The sequence below is a fragment of the Falco biarmicus genome, chromosome 10 (assembly GCF_023638135.1).
Source record: "Falco biarmicus isolate bFalBia1 chromosome 10, bFalBia1.pri, whole genome shotgun sequence".
NCBI lineage: Eukaryota > Metazoa > Chordata > Aves > Falconiformes > Falconidae > Falco > Falco biarmicus.
The window spans coordinates 28,200,738-28,219,869 of record NC_079297.1 but is presented as its reverse complement, the minus strand read 5'-3'; the positions used below and the strand labels follow the sequence as shown (position 1 = coordinate 28,219,869).

The window sequence follows — 19,132 nt, the reverse complement described above, 5'->3', positions numbered from 1 at the left end:
TAACATCAGCGAGCACCGAAGCATCTGTCAATCTTTGCCTTCCACAAACAGGTAGTAGTTGAAGACATCTATTCTTGCTTACCTACTTGTACTCCTTAGTTCTTGCCATATGTGTCTGGCTGGCGGAGTACCAGCAAGGCAGTTACACCTTTGGAATGTGTTAACATCTCCTTGAGATGCACAGAAGATAATTAGCCCGTGTGGCTTCCTCAGGCCTCTAAGGTGCCGTTTGGTGTAACTGATAAGTAGTGTATTCCTCTGAATATGCTTCTGGGACCTGTCTTCATTCCCTCTTCTCTGTGTTTTGATGCAGGCTTCTCTTCTGTTTTTAAAAACATGTATACATGTTAAATGTGTGTATATATATTTATAATGTATGTGTATGTTTTTTCTAAAACCAAATTGAAATTGTGAATTCAAAGGATTCCTGGATGAACACGTACAGAGATATTTTTAGCTTACAAAGGGGAAAACTAAACTCACGAATAATCCATGATTTAAATGTTTTGGGGTGGGTTTCTTGTGTGTGCATGATTCAGCTAATGGAGTTAGAAGAGGCTGTTCCTTTGGATTGCTGCCGTCTTGTCAAATATGATGAGTTTCATGACTACTTGGAACGATCTTATGAAGGAGAAGAGGATACACCAATGGGTTTATTACTTGGAGGTGTCAAATCAACGTACATGTTTGACTTACTGTTGGAAACAAGAAGACCTGACCAAATATTCCAGTGCTATAAACCTGGCGGTAAGACATGTAGTTATGTAGAGACAAGGATAGACTAAAATTCTGTATTGCGTGAAGACGTGAAAATAAAATTTGTAAAAACTTGTAAAACATAGAACTTTGTCATGGTGTAGGAAAGAAGAAAAACTTTGTACTAAATTTCACAAAGTCAATACTCAGAACTACATACTGTGCTGTGTTGTCAACTTGTTTCTAATTGAAGCAGTTCTAAGGTACTCTAAAATTTGTCAAACTGGAACATTTTTGCCATTTTGGCATTACAGTTAGTCTGAAAATGAAATTCTGAAATTGCACAAATTCATTACTGTGTATGGGTTTTTAGTACAACCCCTTAATGCATCAGACAAGTGTACATGTGTTTTCTTTGCCTGTTAAATTCTCTTTTTCATATATATATATATATATGTGTGTGTGTATATATATATAAAAAAAGTGATTTTGTTTTCTTTTTCCTCTTTTCCACAGAGGTCATGGTAAAGGTTCACGTAGTTGACCTGAAGACTGAATCTGTTGCTCCGCCAATTAGTGTACGAGCTTATTTGAATCAAACAGTTTCAGAATTTAAACAGCTGATTTCAAAGGTAATTTACAGTTGTTAAGGATTTGTATTACAGTTTCAGTCATTCTGACTGTGAAAATGTATCATAATTTAAATATCTAAAGCAAGTACCTGCACCTTTTGTAGTTCATACTGTGTGTCCTGTCCAGTAGGGTTAGGCTGAGCTCATCTGGCTGCTGCTGCGAGCAGCGATCTGCTTTTTGCTTCCATCCAGAGTTCTGCGCTGGCTTTCGCACAAGCCTAGCCTCTCTCTGGCCATGTTGCTTACTAGCTTACCAAAATGTTGAACCAGCGCACTGAAGGTCCAGTCAGTGGCACAACTAGCAAACTACTACTGTATAACTGAACCAATACGTAACTTCCCCCATTGGCTTCAGTAATTGAAATTTAACATCCAAAGCTGTCCACGTTCTCCCTACAAACCCTCCTTTTCTTCCCGGTAGCCACTTCTTATTAAGATACAGATTGATTTTTACATGGTCTCAAACCATGCAAATGTTACTGCTTCCATTGAATTGGAAGAAAAATTTTTACTCAGTTCTGTCTAAAATAGTTCAGTGGTTGGTGTAACTTTGTAGTATTTGTTATGAAATATGATTTCAGTAATTTGAATTCAGTCTAAGTGAACAGTGTGCAAAACTTGATGCTCGAGAATATTTTTTTTATATTCAGTAGTTTCATACCCTAAATAAAAAGACCAATTCCTTTTATTACTGGTCATTGACAATGTACCAGTTCTGTGCAAAGCCAAACCATTTCAGTCTGCTAACCTTTTGGAAAAACTAAAATTTGCTACATATCAAAGGATGGAGGAAAGGAGCAGGGACTGAGCAGGTCTGAGAGGTTTTCCCCCACGTTTCTTTTGTGATTTATAAGTCAATAAACAAATGTTCTCCTTTCTCTATGAATGATCTTTAAAAATTAAATACTTGTTCCAGTATTTTGAATAACGTATAATGTGCATGTTAACCTTACTGTCAATGTCTTATTTTAAGGCTACCCACCTGCCCGCTGAAACAATGCGGGTAGTATTAGAACGTTGCTACAATGACTTGCGTCTTCTGAACGTTTCCAGCAAAACGCTGAAAGCTGAAGGCTTTTTTAGAAGCAACAAGGTACATGCTCTGGTTTTTAAATTGTTCGTTTCATGTATTTGTAGACTTCACTGTTGTTTTGTGAAAGGTATGTATGTCTGCATAGAATTTGTAATGGATACTTGTCATGTATTTCACTGTCTACTCTGTGGGGGTTTTTAACTAGAAAATACTGTGGTGCACATGAATACTATATGTGGGAGAGATATATACTATATATGTGATATATCATACATACTATGTATGAAACCAAGTGTACATAACAAGGTAAAGCAGGTTCAGAGTCAGACATCTGGTTGATACTCAGTGGTTCAAGTGGTGGTGAGGTTAACAGTCTTGCAATGAAGACTTTTAAGCCAACCCTTCTTAGGGAACAAAGGTTGGCGTATGACTGTGAAACCTGCCTAATTGTTTTTTAAACCTTCCGAACAGCTGCGCCTACTCTCAGTATTAAAGGTATTAAAAAAACAAATGTCAAAACTAAGAGCAAGTTTTTGGTGGGTTTTTGTCTTAAATTCAGTAACTTTTACTATGTAAATTCCCCCTAGCCAAATTTATATTGGTTTTCCAAAAAGACTTCTAATAATGTTTCTGTAAGTACTTGTGTAATGCATTCAGAAAAGGAGTAACTTGGTACTTAACATCTGGAACGTAACAAAAAAATGCCCTTTTTACTACAGTAGTAATACCACATCTTTAAGCACCTTTTACACGGCTGTCTCTGAAATGTAAGCTCAAGAACACGTTATCCTTCACGAGGGAAGATTAGCGAAGGCTTTGATGGCTTATAGCTGAGCAAACAATGGCATTGACCTGTTATTCAGTTGCTTCAAGCCCGTTCATGTTGTCACTGCAACACAGTGGCCTTTGACAAAGGGGGGAAAGAAATTCGTTCCCTTGAGGTCTGATTTATGCTATTGCTTACCCATGTATACATTTAAAGATTTCTTATTTAGGATGCTAGAAAATAGACAGGCAACTGTAGCTGTGGGGTGCGTTACTGCCGTAACTAGTGTTAGCGTAGAGGTGCAGGGTGCACATGAAGTGATACATTAATCTGCTTCTCAACATAATTGTCTATTGCAGCTCGTCACTCTGGCTACAGTTCACTTTGATCTTAACATGATTAGTAAAGTAAGGAAAAGTGAAATTGTTATTAAACTGCAGACTCCTGAGTCTGTCCTTTTCTAAACATGTATTTTAATTTTCTTATAAAAAGCGATGGGTTTAGTGACATAATTTCTAATGTGTGCTTAATCCTTTGTGTTTGCTATTGTCACTTTTATTTAAAATAACACTGCATGATAAACCCGTTATTTTCTATTCAGGTATTTATTGAAAGCTCAGAGTCTTCAGATCGTCATGTGGCATATACAGATTCTCATTTATGGAAACTTTTGGATCGTCATGCAAATACAATCAGACTGTATGTTTCACTACCAGAGCAATCACCTGGATCTCAGTTTAGAAGAGCAGTTTATCAGAAGTCTAGTGGAGATTCAGGCAACTTGGATGAAGCCTGTGAAAGAGTTAAAGGACCTGTAGTAAATATGAAATCTGTAGAGGCAATTCTGGAAGAAAGCACTGAAAAACTTAAAAGCCTGTCGCTGCAGCAGCAGCAGGAGGGAGATAATGGAGACAGCAGCAAAAGCACAGAAGCCAGTGATTTTGAAAACATTGAGTCACCTTTAAATGAAATAGATTCTTCAGCTTCAGCAGAAAACAGAGAACTTGAAAACCAAATTCAGATTTCCGATCCAGAAAATCTTCAGTCTGAGGAACGGTCAGATTCAGATGTAAATAACGACAGGAGTACAAGTTCGGTGGACAGTGATATCCTCAGTTCAAGTCATAGCAGTGATACTTTATGCAATGTGGACAATGCCCCAATTCCCTTGGCTAATGGACTTGATTCTCACAGTATCACAAGTAGTAGGCGATCAAAAGCACATCAGGGGAAGAAAGAAACCTGGGACACAGCAGAAGAAGATTCTGGAACAGATAGTGAATACGATGAAAGTGGCAAGAGCAGAGGAGAAGCACAATATATGTACTTTAAGTCGGAACCCTACACTGCAGATGAAGGTTCAGGAGAAGGGCAAAAATGTAGGTGTTCTTTTTTAAGCGCCTTAAAATAATCCAGCTTTTATTTCTATTTAATTCATATGTTGTGTTAAAAAGTCTAGTGACAGTGTTGAAAAACTTGATTGTATTCAAATAAGAGCTAATGGAAGTCCAGAGATGGGATGTGGTGTGGGAATAAGGGACTACATATTTGAACAGTGTCTTGCTTTTTTGTTTTTAAGAAAATGAAAAGCTGTCTCTGGGATACATCCATTTCCTTATATTGAAAGCGTTTGCTGAAGGGCAGGCTGAGGTGTCTTCCAGTGAAAGGGAAATAGTTGTGTCTGCTGATGGTGATTCTTTCAGAACACCGTTATTTACCATGGTTCGCAGAGCAGTAATTCTGTTAACATTTAGATTAACCTGAAGACTTCTAGTCATCTGATTGTAAATAAAATGCACGTGCACTTGATGTTAATCATTTAGTCCAGTAGACTTGCTTTCCATTGACTGAAGTACAAATCGGTACAATGAAGTGCATGGCTGACATGAAAATACCTGAACAGTTGCGTGTAAGCGTCTTAAGTAGTATATGAATTGCCATAAAGATAAATCATTTAATCAGTGAACAGTACCTGTTTGATAACCAACAGAAGAATAACTAAAGAATAGCAGGATATAAGATAAATATTTTGAAAGGCAAAGATTTTCCTATCAATCAGGAAATCCTGCTGTACTAATAATGGGTAAAGAGCAAAATTTTTTGGGGTGGTTTTTGGTTGTTTTGTTGTTTGGAACATGTTTGGAAATGTTTTTGGAACAAACATTTTCGTTTTTAAAACCACAGAGAAGTTTAATTGCAGCTACTAAAATTTTAATAAAATTACTCTTTTAGCCTGGGAGGATCTGTCTTTGGGGCTAATCTTGAACTACTTGAATTTTTTCCTGGTTTTTTTTGTAGGACTAGTTGTATGCGGGAGTTATTTGTTTACGGTAATTTTGATGCTTTCATAGTACACTGTATAAATTATTATCCTGAGGAGAAAGCTTTTATGTATTTTTAGTAGGACATCATGAATGGATTTATAATTCAAATAACTTGTTCAGTTAAATATTCTGAATAACATTTTTTGTTTTAATGAGTCATAACACGATATAATCATACTGTTTTTTGTAGTGTAGTCCAAGTTGCATATATTAAGAAACACAATTTCTAAAGATAAACTATTTACTTTACTTTCCAGAATTTCATACCACTGCAGTGGCTTTTCCGTAATTACAGAATTACTCTATTAAAAAGTCCCTTAATGTAGATTCGAGCTTGCCTTGTGATGTCCTGTGGCCTTCCAGAACACACTTAACGAAACTTTTTAATCCTGAAAGCTAGGAGGAAAAATAAAAAGGTTTGGGTGGCATGTGCCTGGCTAGCCCCAACTCAGAAGCACCTCCTGTCTCTTCCTTGAGGCAAGGAAAACCTGTTGGCGAATTATCTGCAAAAGTTCCACCTGATTCTCCATTTATTGTCTACTGAATGGAGAAGGTGCTGCTTTACTCCACTACTTCACTGACTGAGAAATAGGGCCGTTGGGAACTGCTATGTCTTCCAGGAGCATCTGCCCATAAATGTTTAAAATCATAAAATCATGGAGTGGTTTGGGTTGGAAGGGACCTTAAAGATCATCTTGTTCCAACCGACCTGTCCCAGTGTCTCACCACCCTCACAGTGAAGAATTTCTTCCTAATCCCTAATCTAAACCTGCCCCCTTTCAGCTTAAAGCCATTCACCCTTGTCCTATCACTACACGCCCTTGTAAAAAGTCCCTCTCCAGCTTTCTTGGAGGCCCCTTTAGGTGCTGGAAGGTGGCTGTAAGGTCTCCCTGGAGCCTTCTCCTCTCCAGGCTGAACAACGCCAGCTCCCCCAGCCCGTCTTCGTGGGAGAGCTGCTCCAGCCCTCTGGGCTTGCTCCAACAGGTCCATGTCCTTATGTTGGGGGCCCCAGAACTGGACACAGGCAGTACTCCAGGGGCAGGGGAGGCACATACAGCAAAGCTCTTAGAGGTTAGAGTAGAGCTTCAGATAAAATGTAAATGTGGCCATTAACTATAATTCTGACTCTTCAGTTGCATTTTACTACAAGTGATAACTGTGAATACACGGGAATAATATTCTAGAGTGAGGGGTTTTTTGATAGTGCAGTTTTTCATGCCATTTATTTCTTTATTTTTGCTTAGGGCTGATGGTGCATGTTGATAAAAGAATTACACTGTCTGCCTTCAAGCAACATTTGGAGCCTTTTGTTGGAGTTCCGTCTTCTCACTTCAAAGTCTTTAGAGTCTACGCCAGCAATCAAGAGTTCGAGAGTGTTCGGCTGAATGAGACACTTTCATCATTTTCTGATGACAATAAGGTTATTCAGAAGTTATTTTGAGTCATTAAAAAAGTATTGTTACCATACAGACAAACTTGAGAACGTATTTTACAACTTTTTGGTAACTTGCCAAGTGAAATAATTACATTGGTTTTGGTAGTGTGTTAGAAAATATAATTCTGATTTTGGTGTCAGTTCTAACAGATACTCCTTTTTCCTTCTAGATAACTATTAGACTTGGAAGAGCCCTTAAGAAGGGTGAATACAGAGTCAAAGTCTATCAGCTTTTGGTAAATGAGCCAGAGGTAAGGTGTTGAATGTTTCAAGAGTGATTCGTGAAAACATTAGTATGTGCCTTGGCAGAGTTTTTTCTCTGAAATCTTGGGGGGGGTAAAAAGGAAATCCTCTTTTCTCTGCATTTTCCTTTAAGTTCTCTTGGCTTTAGAAAGGGAACATGAGATTATTTCTGCTTATTTTGTTCCAAGTGTACAATTGGAATGTGATCTACGTTATCTCTCTGAAGTGTCTCCATCTCTGCGGTGTAAATAGAGTACAAAAGAAAATAATTGTTTCTTTTTTGTCGTGTAGAATTCTTTCCAAATAAGAAACTTGTTACGCTCACGGCTGCAGTTTTCAGTAATATTGTAGTGATATAATTTGTTGCATTTTGTGCACTGCAGACAGTGCTTATCAGAATGGTTAGCTGGAGAGCAGTCCTCTTCTGCATAAGACAAGCGTGGAACAAAAATGCCTCCCTTGCAATAATGCAGCTCGCGTCCTTGTTACATCTTTTGGGACATGAACCTTAATTTCTGATTTTATTTTTTAGACCAAACTGCAGAATACATATTAATAATGGATAATGGTAAGAGTCTGAAGCTGAACTGGTAAAGCAGGGAATAAAGATAAATTTAAAAGTAACTTCAGTGGAGTCATGGAGTTCTGGTCTATATGACCAGTGAAAGCCAAGAAAGTGGCTTTTTTATTATCATGTGGCTTATTTAATCTAAAAGCTTCTTTCAGATTCTTTAGAATGTTAATGTAACGGTAGCAATTAGTAACGCAGACACAAGACACCATTTCTGCAGTGGCATTCAGAGTACTTGAACGACCTGTCAAAGGGCTGCTGCTACACAGATTCGTTAAACCTAATTTTAATCAGTTAATTGCCTACCTTGTTCATGAAAAGCATTCTTCTAATGGTCATTTTGCTAGGTGAATGGGACTGATCACAAAACATGAACAGTAGGCAAATCTGCTTTCTTCTGTTCAAAAAATTTGTCTTTAACCACTTTCTATGTATGTTCACAGCCATGCAAGTTTCTTCTAGATGCAGTTTTTGCTAAAGGAATGACTGTCCGACAGTCAAAAGAGGAGCTGCTTCCTCAGCTTCGAGAACAGTGTGGCCTAGACTTGACAATTGACAGGTAAAGAGGCTGCAGGCTGTTCAAGTTACTTGAACTAAGTGTTACTTCAAAATGTGGGTTTTCTGCCTCTTGTGGAGAAAGGAGTTTATGAAAGGAGCAGAAGTAAGTTACTGTGGCGCTGAAGGACATTGTGAATCCAAACATTAGTTTAGCAGTTCTTGGCTTTCATGTAGGATAATACGGAGAATAATATTTATATATAATTGCCTGTATGCAACATGTCTATGGCTTTAGATCTGAGAAGTATTTTTCTCTCCTTCAGAAAGGAGAGCGTTAAGGAAATCAGTTCACAAAAAAGCCACCTTCTCTCTAGATCATAGAATCATTTAGGTTGGAAAAGACCTTTGAGATCCTCAAGACCAACTGTTAACCCAGGACTACCAAGTCCATCACTAACCCGTGTCCTCAAGGACCGCATCTACATGTTTTTTAAACGCAGCTGCAGGCCCAGCACAGAAGTAAGATGTCCATGTGGGTGCAGGCCCAGCGCAGGTCACTGCAGCAGCTGCCTTGTGCGTTACCGTGGGGGGCGCGTACAGCACTAAGCCAGTCCCTTTACCCATCATCAGCTCTCAAGGCTGAGCGCGCTTTGGGGCCTTGATGGCACACCCTCCCTACTGCTGGTTCCATCAACGTGGTATTTACTGTGGAACAGCTGACACTGTATCCACCGGAATTAAGAAAAACCTGTAAGATGTGGTAAGCGAGCTGTAGAGCCTTGGCGTATGCCTCAATTCAAGCTGGAGCAGGACACTGGAGCACAAGTCTTGGCCTTTCTCTGTTGGGAAATGGAGTGGAAACCTAAACCTGAACAAGTTTTTCTCCTTTCCTCACCCTGACTGGGTCCAAGGATTTTTGACTGCCGTGCTTGGGTTATGTTCTCTAGTGCCCTATAATCATGGGGCATTTCACAAAATTTATGCCTGCCTTTGTGTGTGGAGAAACCACTACAGTTGAAGTTTCATGTGCTTATTTTTCAGTCACGTTCTAGGTTTTTGTACCTTTATTTACCTCTGTATCTAAATCAAAGCTCGAGCTTTTGTATTGTGACTGGTTTGATGCAGTAGAGCTAAGTACAGCAATCAGACACCAATGCTCTTCTAAACCTCCACCTCTCCCCCTTCCCCCCCCTCAAAAAAAAAAAAAAAAAAGGAGGGGGGGCGGAGCAGAGCTGCAAAATTTTCAGAAGTGTCTGAAAATATCCAATTTTCTTGTCCCAGGTAGGAAACTGTTTTCTTCCTCTAAATCCCTTCACATTTCTTGTACAGAACAGCGATCAAACAGCCGTGTTTTCCTTGTGTTTATGAATGATTTGGCACTAGGAACCAGTGTGGATACCTTGCTGTCAGGACTATTTCAGAATGTTAAAGGAATTCCTGATAAACCTAACCAAACCTTGCATAAATGAGTTGTAGTTCAGTGTTGTCAGAAAATACTCAGTTTTGATCTCTGGCAGTGGTTTTACTAGCAGATGAAAACTCTCGGTTTTCTTCATGATGTATCTACAGGTTTCGCCTTCGAAAAAAAACCTGGAAGAACCCAGGCACTGTGTTTCTGGATTATCATATCTATGAAGAAGATATCAATATTTCAAGCAATTGGGAGGTCTTCCTAGAAATACTTGATGGTAATGGTGCAGTGTCAAGGGAAAGCAAAGATAACGTCAGAGATTTTGGGGGGTTTTATTTAGAGAACATTGGAAATTGTACTTTAGCTTTTTCCTTTTTTTTGAAGACTGTTACTGACGTTTTAATAACATTTTATTAAAAAAAATAGAACAAAAAGAATTAAAAATAATAAAAGCTCTGCATGAAGATGGGGGGATTGTGCAAGCGCAGATTTCCTGTGGCTGCGATGTGCTGAAGGTCTAATTGCAGTGCTCTTTTGTAGGTTTATTGGAAACTTTTGGACATACTGTAGTACTGTAGGTGGCTTTTTGCACATGTCTGTTTCCATTGTACATAAAAGCTGTAGGAATGCCTGTATGTTACACTTTTATTTGTATTTAATTTTTGGACTGGTATTGGTGATGTTTGTAGTTAGCCAAAAAATACGTGTGTATATATATATATACAGGTAATAGGTATATAATTTGTTTTTAAATCAGCACAGCTGGTCAGACAGCATGCTTGGCTTGAGAAGTCTCATTCAGCTGTTAATCCAGTATTTTGGAGCTGTGTTCAATCCTGGTATTTTATATTTTTAACAAAGTTGTGACATCATAAGTGCCAAAATTTGAAATTAACATGGGAAGTTCAGGAGGCCTGTAGATGCCTATAGACATATGTATCAGCTCACACTTCAGTTAAAACTTCACGGTTTTAAATATTTTTGGGGTTAGTTTTAGATTAATTTCTGTAGTGAGTAGGTCTTGGAGGTACCTGTGTTTAGATCGCTGCAGCCCACCTAGTTCCCAGCCATGCCATATTATAGAGCAGGCTTCCCAGTGTTCTGTAATATTCTGTGTCACTGTCTAGCTCTGCCCCAAAGGTGCTGCTTTAATCCAGTTGTAGAAGATGCAGCTAGATCCCACTATATTCTGTGAAAATTAAGTCTTGTGTACTCACTGCTACCAGAGAGGTTTTGGAAGAGTGTAAAGGCAACTGCTTTAAGTCAGGGTTTGTAAGACCTTCCACCATCACCATGGCTTTCATCTTCTTCTTCACCTAAACACTGAAAACGTTAGGCAGGTAAATAATCAGCTTAGAATAATTTACAGTCCAGTTTCTTAGCATAGCAACTTTACATCACATTGTTGCAGACACATTTAAATTGGTTATTCTCTGAAGAAAACTTAGCTAACTGCTTCAGATTGGAAATAAATGCCAGGCAGTGTTAGGTGGCTGTATCTTTATTTCAGACAATAGCTTGGTGTTGAAAGGTGGCACAAACGTAGTCATAGGCAAGACTGTAGAAGGGAGAAGCTTAAACAGTGGTGGTCGTTTTGTGCAAATCAAGCATGTAATGGTAGACGTAAATGTTTAAGCCACAAGTTCTGCATGCTAAATTACAGCATTATAGACTGGTTTAAAATAAAAATAAAATCAGCCCTTTGATATCACTTCAGATGATCTGATTTTAACCCTAACAGTATTACCTTGTCAGCTAGAGAAAGCTCTGTTACCTGAAACAATTACAAAAAAGCTGGAGGCAGCACGTACTAGAAATCCTCAGGGTAGCAGGTGTAAAGCAGGCTTTGGTAACAGGTGTGTAGTTAGTGTGTGAAATCCTGAAGTCAAACATGGAAAGTTTATTTTGTTAGAGAGAGAGAAGTGCGTGAATAAAGACCAGATTGCGGAGGAAGGTCTTACACGAGTACAAGATCTGGAGGTGGATAGATACTGTATGTATAGCTGAGCTGGGGGTGGTGGAAAAATGTGCCCTAAAGAATAATAAATGGCATGGCTTCTGAGAGATGCTGCCTATGAGAAAGTCCTTGAAAGGACTTGATAACAAAGAAAAGTTGAACTAAATCTTGGTCCTTTGGTTGTTCCCTCCCTTGCTTTTTTTTTTTTTTTTTTTAAATAGTTGACTACTTGCATCACATTTACTGGATTACTTAGTTTGTGGATGTTTATGTAGTGCAATCTTCCATATTTCAGTGTGTTTATGCCATGGAAAATCCTTAATTTTAAATAGGATCTTTTCTGATGGTAATATAATAAATTTCTCTTTCTTTCCTAGGAGTAGAAAAGATGAAATCTATGTCCCAGCTTGCTGTTTTATCAAGACGGTGGAGGCCATCAGAAATGAAACTAGATTCTTTCCAGGAAGTAGTACTAGAAAGTAGCAGTGTTGAGGAATTAAAGGAGAAGGTAAAACATGTAACATGATGCGGGTTTCCTATGGTATCTAAGAGCTTTGTTGCTGTCCTATGTTGGGAAGCACAGAGATCTCATAGCTACAAAAATCTTGTTGTGTGGTGATTAGTTTTCTTCCCAGGAACTGAGAACTTGTCCCATACTATTACCAAAGCCATGCGAATTATTAGCTTTACTTATGAGTTTCATGTAACAGTCTGGTATCCAAGTATTCAGCTGAATGCATGCAAAAAAAGAGTCATATCTTGAAGTTTAAGAAGCATAATTTTACCTGTGCCCCGTATCCTTGAAAAACACTTATGAAAGACAAGCTAAACTATTTTCACTTTGTTTTTTCAAGCCAGTATTTTGGTGTTCGTAAGTACCAAACCTTTCAGCCTCTTCATACGTGAACTTGAGAGCTGTTGCTCAGGGAGAGTGTAACTGTACCAAGTAGAGCGAACTATATTTCGGGTGGAAAGAAATACAGCTTTGGTGTGTTGGTGTTTTGGGTTTTTTTTTTCCTGAAGGCCAGAACCCTCTGACAGGTAAGCAGATGTGTGCCATCCTAGCAGAAATCTAGAGTGGAATTGTGCCTCGTGTTGAGACTGTGTTATTAATTCATGTATCACTGTGTCCCACTCGTAAAGAAATGGTTAGTTCTGTGTGGCAATACGCAGCTGTAAGAAGGCTGCCTTGGGTGTTGAGGCCAGTGAAAATCCTGCTGTGAGTCGAGTCTGCCAAAATCCTACCTTGCTAAAACACTCGGCATGTGTAAGTTAGGGGTTACTTCGTAGGCTGGGAAGAGGAACGTTGTTCGCTCCCATGGGACGTAACAGCCTTGGATGTGCATATATGCAGAGATGAAGCTACAGACGGGTTTCTTGTATTCTTCAGGTAGAAATGAGGTCATGACTACGGGTTCTTGCAGGTGGTCTTCAGGATTTCCTCTTCACGTCTATCTGAGGAAAGAGCTCACTGCTCTCGTCTGAAGAATTAACGTGCAGGGAGCAATTTTAGCAGTGTTCTCTGAGAGGCTTTTATATTTGTACTCCCACCAGTAATAAGAGAAACTTGATTTTGACACATGTGTATTAACAGATGTGTTCAGCCAGCTCTTTCAGACACATTTTATGAGCAGACTGTGGGGCTAATACATTTCAGAATTTGTCTGGCTTTTGGTTTATAGTGTTTATAGATTTATATAAATTATGTAGTGTTTAAAGATTTATAAATCAGTGTTTATTTATAGTAGTTAGAAAACTACACTGACAGTTAAGTCTTTTCTCACCATGAAGTTTAATTTGAACATGTCTGTTTTAACAATGGATTTGAATGAGGCAAGAATCTTAGAGAGGAGATCCCTTTCAGTTTTTGGAAAATAAGCGGCCGGAGATAAACACAAGTCACAGTTACGTGTCTGCATCGCCACGGAGGTGAGACTGCAGCCTGCACTGGAGTTACGGCGAGGCAGTGGTGCACTGGTGTGCGCCGTGGGACGGCTCAGCGGAGCGGGGGCTCCACCACAGGCGCAGCTGGGGGACGCTGTGATGGGCGCTGGGCCTGGGCAGCAGCAGCAGGGGACTAGGGGGCGGGTGGTACGTGCTGTGCGCCAGGGGCAGCGGCAGGAGCAGCCGGTGGTGCTCGTGGGGGAATTGTGGGGTTGTTACGGTCGGAAGTGCAGGTGTACGGAGATGGGTTGTAGTTGTGCGTGTTTTACGGCTTTGCTTGCTCCCAGGTTGCCTGGATGATGGCTTGCATTTCATACAGGGAGGCTGCTGAGGGCTAGCTGAGGGACCTGAGGGTTTAACGTCAGGCACTTGGTCTCTGTGTATTGGATGTTATTAATGAATTGTTTCTGTGAACTTTATGCTGTCACTCCTTCACTGTTGAGAAGTGTGGTGAAATATTATCTCGGCAAGTGTCACTTGTGACACACGAGTAACTTCAGAAATGTAAGAATTTGTACCTTGTCACTGGAATTTTGTACTAATACTTTGTGGGTCGTTGGAGGACCTTCAAGTATTTTAATTGACTTCTAGATTTGGCAGGTCTGTTGACTACGTGGACATTGCGTAATGTTGTGAAATAGTATTAAATCTCTATTAATGAAATGAAAAATTAAACCATTTTTCTTCACTTTGCAGCTGAGTGAAATAAGTGGAATACCCTTAGAAAACATAGAATTTGCAAAGGTAAGTATGATTTTGTCTATTTTTATCTCTTAATAGCATGAGTGGGTAATTACGAGTGTTATTTTATTCACAAAGTAATTGCTGCTTTTTAGGGTAGAGGAACGTTTCCATGTGACATTTCCATACTAGAGATTCACCAAGACTTGGACTGGAATCCTAAAGTATCTACATTGAATGTCTGGCCTCTCTACATTTGTGATGATGGTGCAGTAATATTTTATAGGTAAGTATTTTATTACGGTATAATAACGAGGAAAAATCTGTGTGTAAGATTTGAGGGGTGATGTGATCAACAGAAGCATAAAAATACTCTCATGCTGTCTCGGAGGAAAGGAAGTTTTAAACATTGAGCTGGAATGTTTGTGCTCCTCAGTTTCCTAAAAACCTATTAATTACGTTTATTTTTGAAGAAAACAAACATCGTGCCCTTTTACTTAGTCCTTCCTCCCAAACCACTGAAAATAATGCTGAATGCAAAACTAGTTGCTAGGCTTGAGTGTATGTCTGGGCTTCACCTCTTAAAATAGAACCATATCCCGTGTGGAGTCCGTGAGAGTCTTGTCGTAGGTTTTAGAGAGCAAGGGCTTTATTTTCTGAGTTTCTTTCTTTGAGAAACTAGTACGGCTGCTTTGGAAAAAAGGATGTTACGATGAAAATGTTGTAAATGTGACAAACCTTCATCAGCTGGCAGCAGTAGCCTGAAGACCAATGGGCTTTCAGGACTAAGAGCTTGAATGTTGTAAATTCTGCTAAACTTGGTGGGTGTGGCAACCTCAAGATGACATTGCTCACATTGCTCCTACTCATGGTTACTCGGACCTTGGGGGAAACAGCTGGCTGGTGACGGGCTGGCCTTGAAGCAAATGGTAGGGAAGAGCAGCCGGTAGTTCCTGGGAGGGGCTGGCTGAGACGCTGCTTCCAGCTGTGGGCATGTGACCAAGTAAAGAGCAGTGTCACAGCTGGCTGAACACCCTAGGAGTTACCAGGTTAGATGGAGGAGTATCAGCTTGGTTCTTGCTGCTCGCCCTTGAGTCTGCTCTCAGAATACTGAATGTGTCTGTTAGAAAAGCAGGTTTAGACGTCGTTAGTTTCTGGAGGAGAAGAAAATAATCTGTAAGGAGTGTTGTGCTCTGCTGTTTGTGAAGCTGCTGCAAGTGAAAAAATTACGGAACTCTAATTATGGTTATTGTATTAATCTGAATTGTAACGTATGCTTACATTTTAGGGATAAAACTGAAGAATTAATGGAATTAACAGATGAGCAGAGAAATGAACTGATGAAAAAAGAAAGCAGCAGACTCCAGAAGACTGGACACCGGGTAACCTACTCTCCTCGTAAAGAAAAAGCACTAAAAATTTATCTGGATGGAGCACCAAATAAAGAGTTGACTCAAGACTGATACTCGCTATAGCATTTTCCCTGGGGAATTTTTTTTGTTTTAAATAAAAAGGTTCACTACTACTGTGTAGTGCCGTTACGGCAGGACATTCATTAGGTGTAAAGCGCTGACACCAGCACTGGTTGGGCTGTTACCAACCAGAAGCACAGTGCCCCGTTGGGTCGCTGTTTGACTTGGAATCATGTTGTGCACTATAGTCAAATGTACTGTAAAGCTAAAAGGGATGTGCAAATAAAAGATTAGAACTAAAAAGTGGGCGGGGAGGGGAAACGAGTGGAAATTTTTGAGGACAGTGTGCACATAGTAGCTAGTGAAACTAGCCTCAAACAGGATACTCATAGCTTAATAATAAAAGCTGTGCAAAGGCCATGAAAGAATCCTTTTTTCTGTTTGTTTCACTGATACACGCATTACCTCATCAGAGAGTGAAGTAAATGTCAACACATCGGATGTAGAAAAGCAGCAGCAAAGCGTCGAAGAAGAAATGGAAGCGCTGCAAGTGTAAGGTTTTAGAATATTCTTCCATAAGACAGGTAGTCTGAGAGGTGTCTGCAGAAAGCAAGCATCGGTTCATTTTGCAGAAGTGCTGTTGTAAGGTAAACTGGTTTTTAATAGGTTGTGGAAGCCGATGAGCAGCTCTATTTTATTGCGTTCAATGTGTAAATAATATCTGCCCTATCCATTTAACAGAACTGCAGTCCAGCTATTTACCATGGTATTTCTTTTCACATATCAACATTCATTGTGTACATTTGGAAGTATAGTTGCCTATTTAAATTTGTATTCATTTTATGTTTGACCATGCTGGGTACGTTAGGGTTGTATTTCCCGTTGTTAATGAAGTTTTTGTTTTGTTCTGCTACTTTTTGTACATTTTGTTTTTGAGACTATTACAAGTTCGCATCTTCTCCACCCACTGAAAGTCATTTTGTTTTTCCCAGCTATTCCGTAGCTGTGTGTAGTCAAATACTGGGGCAGCCTCTAACACCTCAACATACAGACTTGGTAGTTCAGGTTGTGGTGCAGAAACTGATGCAGTCAACATGATTTCATTGCAAAGCCTATAGAACAGCCATTTTTTGCTTCGGTCCATAAAGATCAATAGAGAACAATTCTCCGTAGTTTTTGGAAAACCACCTAATTTATAACAATCAAAAGATTTTGGTAAACTTTTTCATGCCAGATGCTGTTTACAACAATGAACATGCCAATAAAACATTTGTTCATTCTGTTGTGTTATTTTAATCATTAAATGCTGTGGGCTTTATTTGAAAAATTACGGAATTACTTCATGGAAATACAGACTTTCCCAAGGCAGTGTCAGAACGGTAAGGCAGGCAGGCTCTGCACACACACACCCAGTGTGTGTACATGGTGTTTCAGGAAGGAGTTTGTACTCCCATTTGCTGCTCCTCTTTACCTACGTTTACACCAAACTTTTCTTCAACTCTAAGTTTCCCTTTCCAGAATTGAATTCCTCACCAGTGAAACTTCTGAGCTCCAGATCTGATTGGCAGCGTAGTTCTGCTCCAGAGAGGAAAAAAGATTGTCAGTAACTGAATGTTCAGTTCTTCCTTGCATGCTGACCCACAGCAACCTAAAAATCCAGAGGAATCTGGCAGCTTGAGAACCAGGCACTGCACAGAGGAATTCCCTTGTTCTTCCTTTTCAGTTTGCTCTGTGCTACCTCTTGTCCAGCACGGGTGAGGTGGAAGCACAGTGAGTACCAGCCAGCAGGTAGAGTACTTCGTTAAACTGCCATTGCCATATGTCTATAGACCGCTGAGGGATCCTTGGGGGGTTTTGCAAGAGCGAATAAAAGTTACTATCAAATGGGTCATGAATTTTCTCCCAATTCAGACATTTGGAGAGGCAAAAAATAATCTAGATGGAATAAGGTGGAGTTAAGAATTCCAAAAACTGCTTGCTTAATCTCTAGCCCTATCTGGGAAACTTCCATTGAGGATAACTTTGAAGAAGTTAATTTTAAACCTGTGAGTCTTGGCAGCAATCTGCATAGAGGACTGAAGGGCATCCTCGTGATGACTTCCTGTGCAATGGTGTGCTTCCTTCCGCGTGCTGCTAGACTATGTTCTGGGTTGGTCCAGGAGACGTTTTTCAGCATCTGCTTTACTTTCTCATCATGTCAAACATCTTTTGAGTTTGGCCGTGGGCATTTTAAAGAAACAAAAAGCCTTGAGTCTCTAATTTGCTTAGTTCAGCAGAAATCTTACTGAAATTACTGAAAAAGTGTTGTAAAAACGTGTTGTTTGTTAACACTTTTACCTTTCGGGGATTGAGGCACCAAGAAACTTGAAGGGTAGATAATACCATCTTTATGTAGGACAGTATTTAGGGACAGTTACTGCTCTCATGAAATGTTTTTTTTTAACAGGAAGATTGCAATGGTACCTAATTTCTACTCTGTATAGATGACCTGTCTCTAAAGCACAGTTATTTTATGAGGGAGAGCAAGGAAAGGTCAATTCGGTGAACTCTCAGAGAGCATGATGTGTGCATGTGTTGCTATGTGAATTGGCGGTGGAAATGAATCCTTAAACTAAAAGACCATTCTGATGAAATATCCTTCCTGTTCATAAGGATAATGGTTATTAACATTAATTCTTATACCCAAGGAATTTGCTGGAAAGCTTTCCTACACCAGAAGTGGTGAAAGGCTTGCAGGCTATAGTAGCACGGTCTTGTAGCCGCTCTTGTTAGCGGTGCTGCACTGTTCCAAATTTGACATAAGTGGTGGGTATTATTTGGGAAGAAACTCTACGAAAAGTTACTGGGCTGGAGCCTCATACCATCTTTTGCCCCATGCAGTAACAGGGGGTGTAATCTGGATCCTGAAACCCTATGAATAGTGGAAGAGCCACTGTAGCAAACTGTTGAGACAGCTGGAGCCTGGGGAGTTTGGTGAACTGGATTTTACTCTTGCTACTGATTTAAGAAATCAGTGATCAAGATGGTAATGATAACCGCATTTTGTAACACACAGATTTATGCCTATGAAGTGTATTAAAAGCACATACGATTTCTCAAATAATTATCTCTGGATGTAACAGGAGTAGTAGAAGCACAAGTCACTAAATGCTAGAAGCTATTCAGGTTGTCTTACTGCTAGACTGAAGTAATGACCTCATGTTCACTGTCTCAGAAAGGGCAGGTGATGGACTAGAGGCAACATCCTTCAGCCGCCATTGCCCAAGGAGGTATGGTCACGTAGTGCAGAACGCTGCCATTGGTGTGGCACTGTATTTAGCATGGCCTTGTATCTGCAGCTGCACTCCCCTCCTATATATTGCTACTTTACGTACTTGGGGTACAACAGAGAATCTATATTCTTTGCATTCAGCTCAGCTGTTTGTCCTGCTATTTTAAATAGTACAGTTTGACCTTAAGAGACAGATACCTCAATAGTCAAGTTGAAAGAAAGCTCCTATATAGAAACCAATGTGTTACATGGCTATAA

The 19,132-nt window shown here is 39.7% G+C and overlaps 1 protein-coding gene across 4 annotated transcripts in view; it reads left to right on the top strand.

Moving 5' to 3' along the window:
• Positions 1–16,899, top strand: part of USP47 (ubiquitin specific peptidase 47) — a 58,636-nt gene extending 41,737 nt beyond the window's left edge. For all 4 annotated transcript variants that reach the window (XM_056353147.1, XM_056353144.1, XM_056353146.1 and 1 more), the window contains 12 exons: positions 540–747; positions 1,213–1,328; positions 2,302–2,421; positions 3,729–4,506; positions 6,696–6,871; positions 7,057–7,137; positions 8,144–8,259; positions 9,768–9,886; positions 11,944–12,074; positions 14,207–14,254; positions 14,347–14,477; positions 15,480–16,899. In XM_056353147.1, coding sequence (XP_056209122.1) covers positions 540–747; positions 1,213–1,328; positions 2,302–2,421; positions 3,729–4,506; positions 6,696–6,871; positions 7,057–7,137; positions 8,144–8,259; positions 9,768–9,886; positions 11,944–12,074; positions 14,207–14,254; positions 14,347–14,477; positions 15,480–15,654 — 2,199 coding nt within the window. In that variant the 3' untranslated portion in view covers positions 15,655–16,899. The remainder of the gene's footprint in view (positions 1–539; positions 748–1,212; positions 1,329–2,301; positions 2,422–3,728; positions 4,507–6,695; positions 6,872–7,056; positions 7,138–8,143; positions 8,260–9,767; positions 9,887–11,943; positions 12,075–14,206; positions 14,255–14,346; positions 14,478–15,479) is intronic.
• Positions 16,900–19,132: the final 2,233 nt, after the last annotated feature.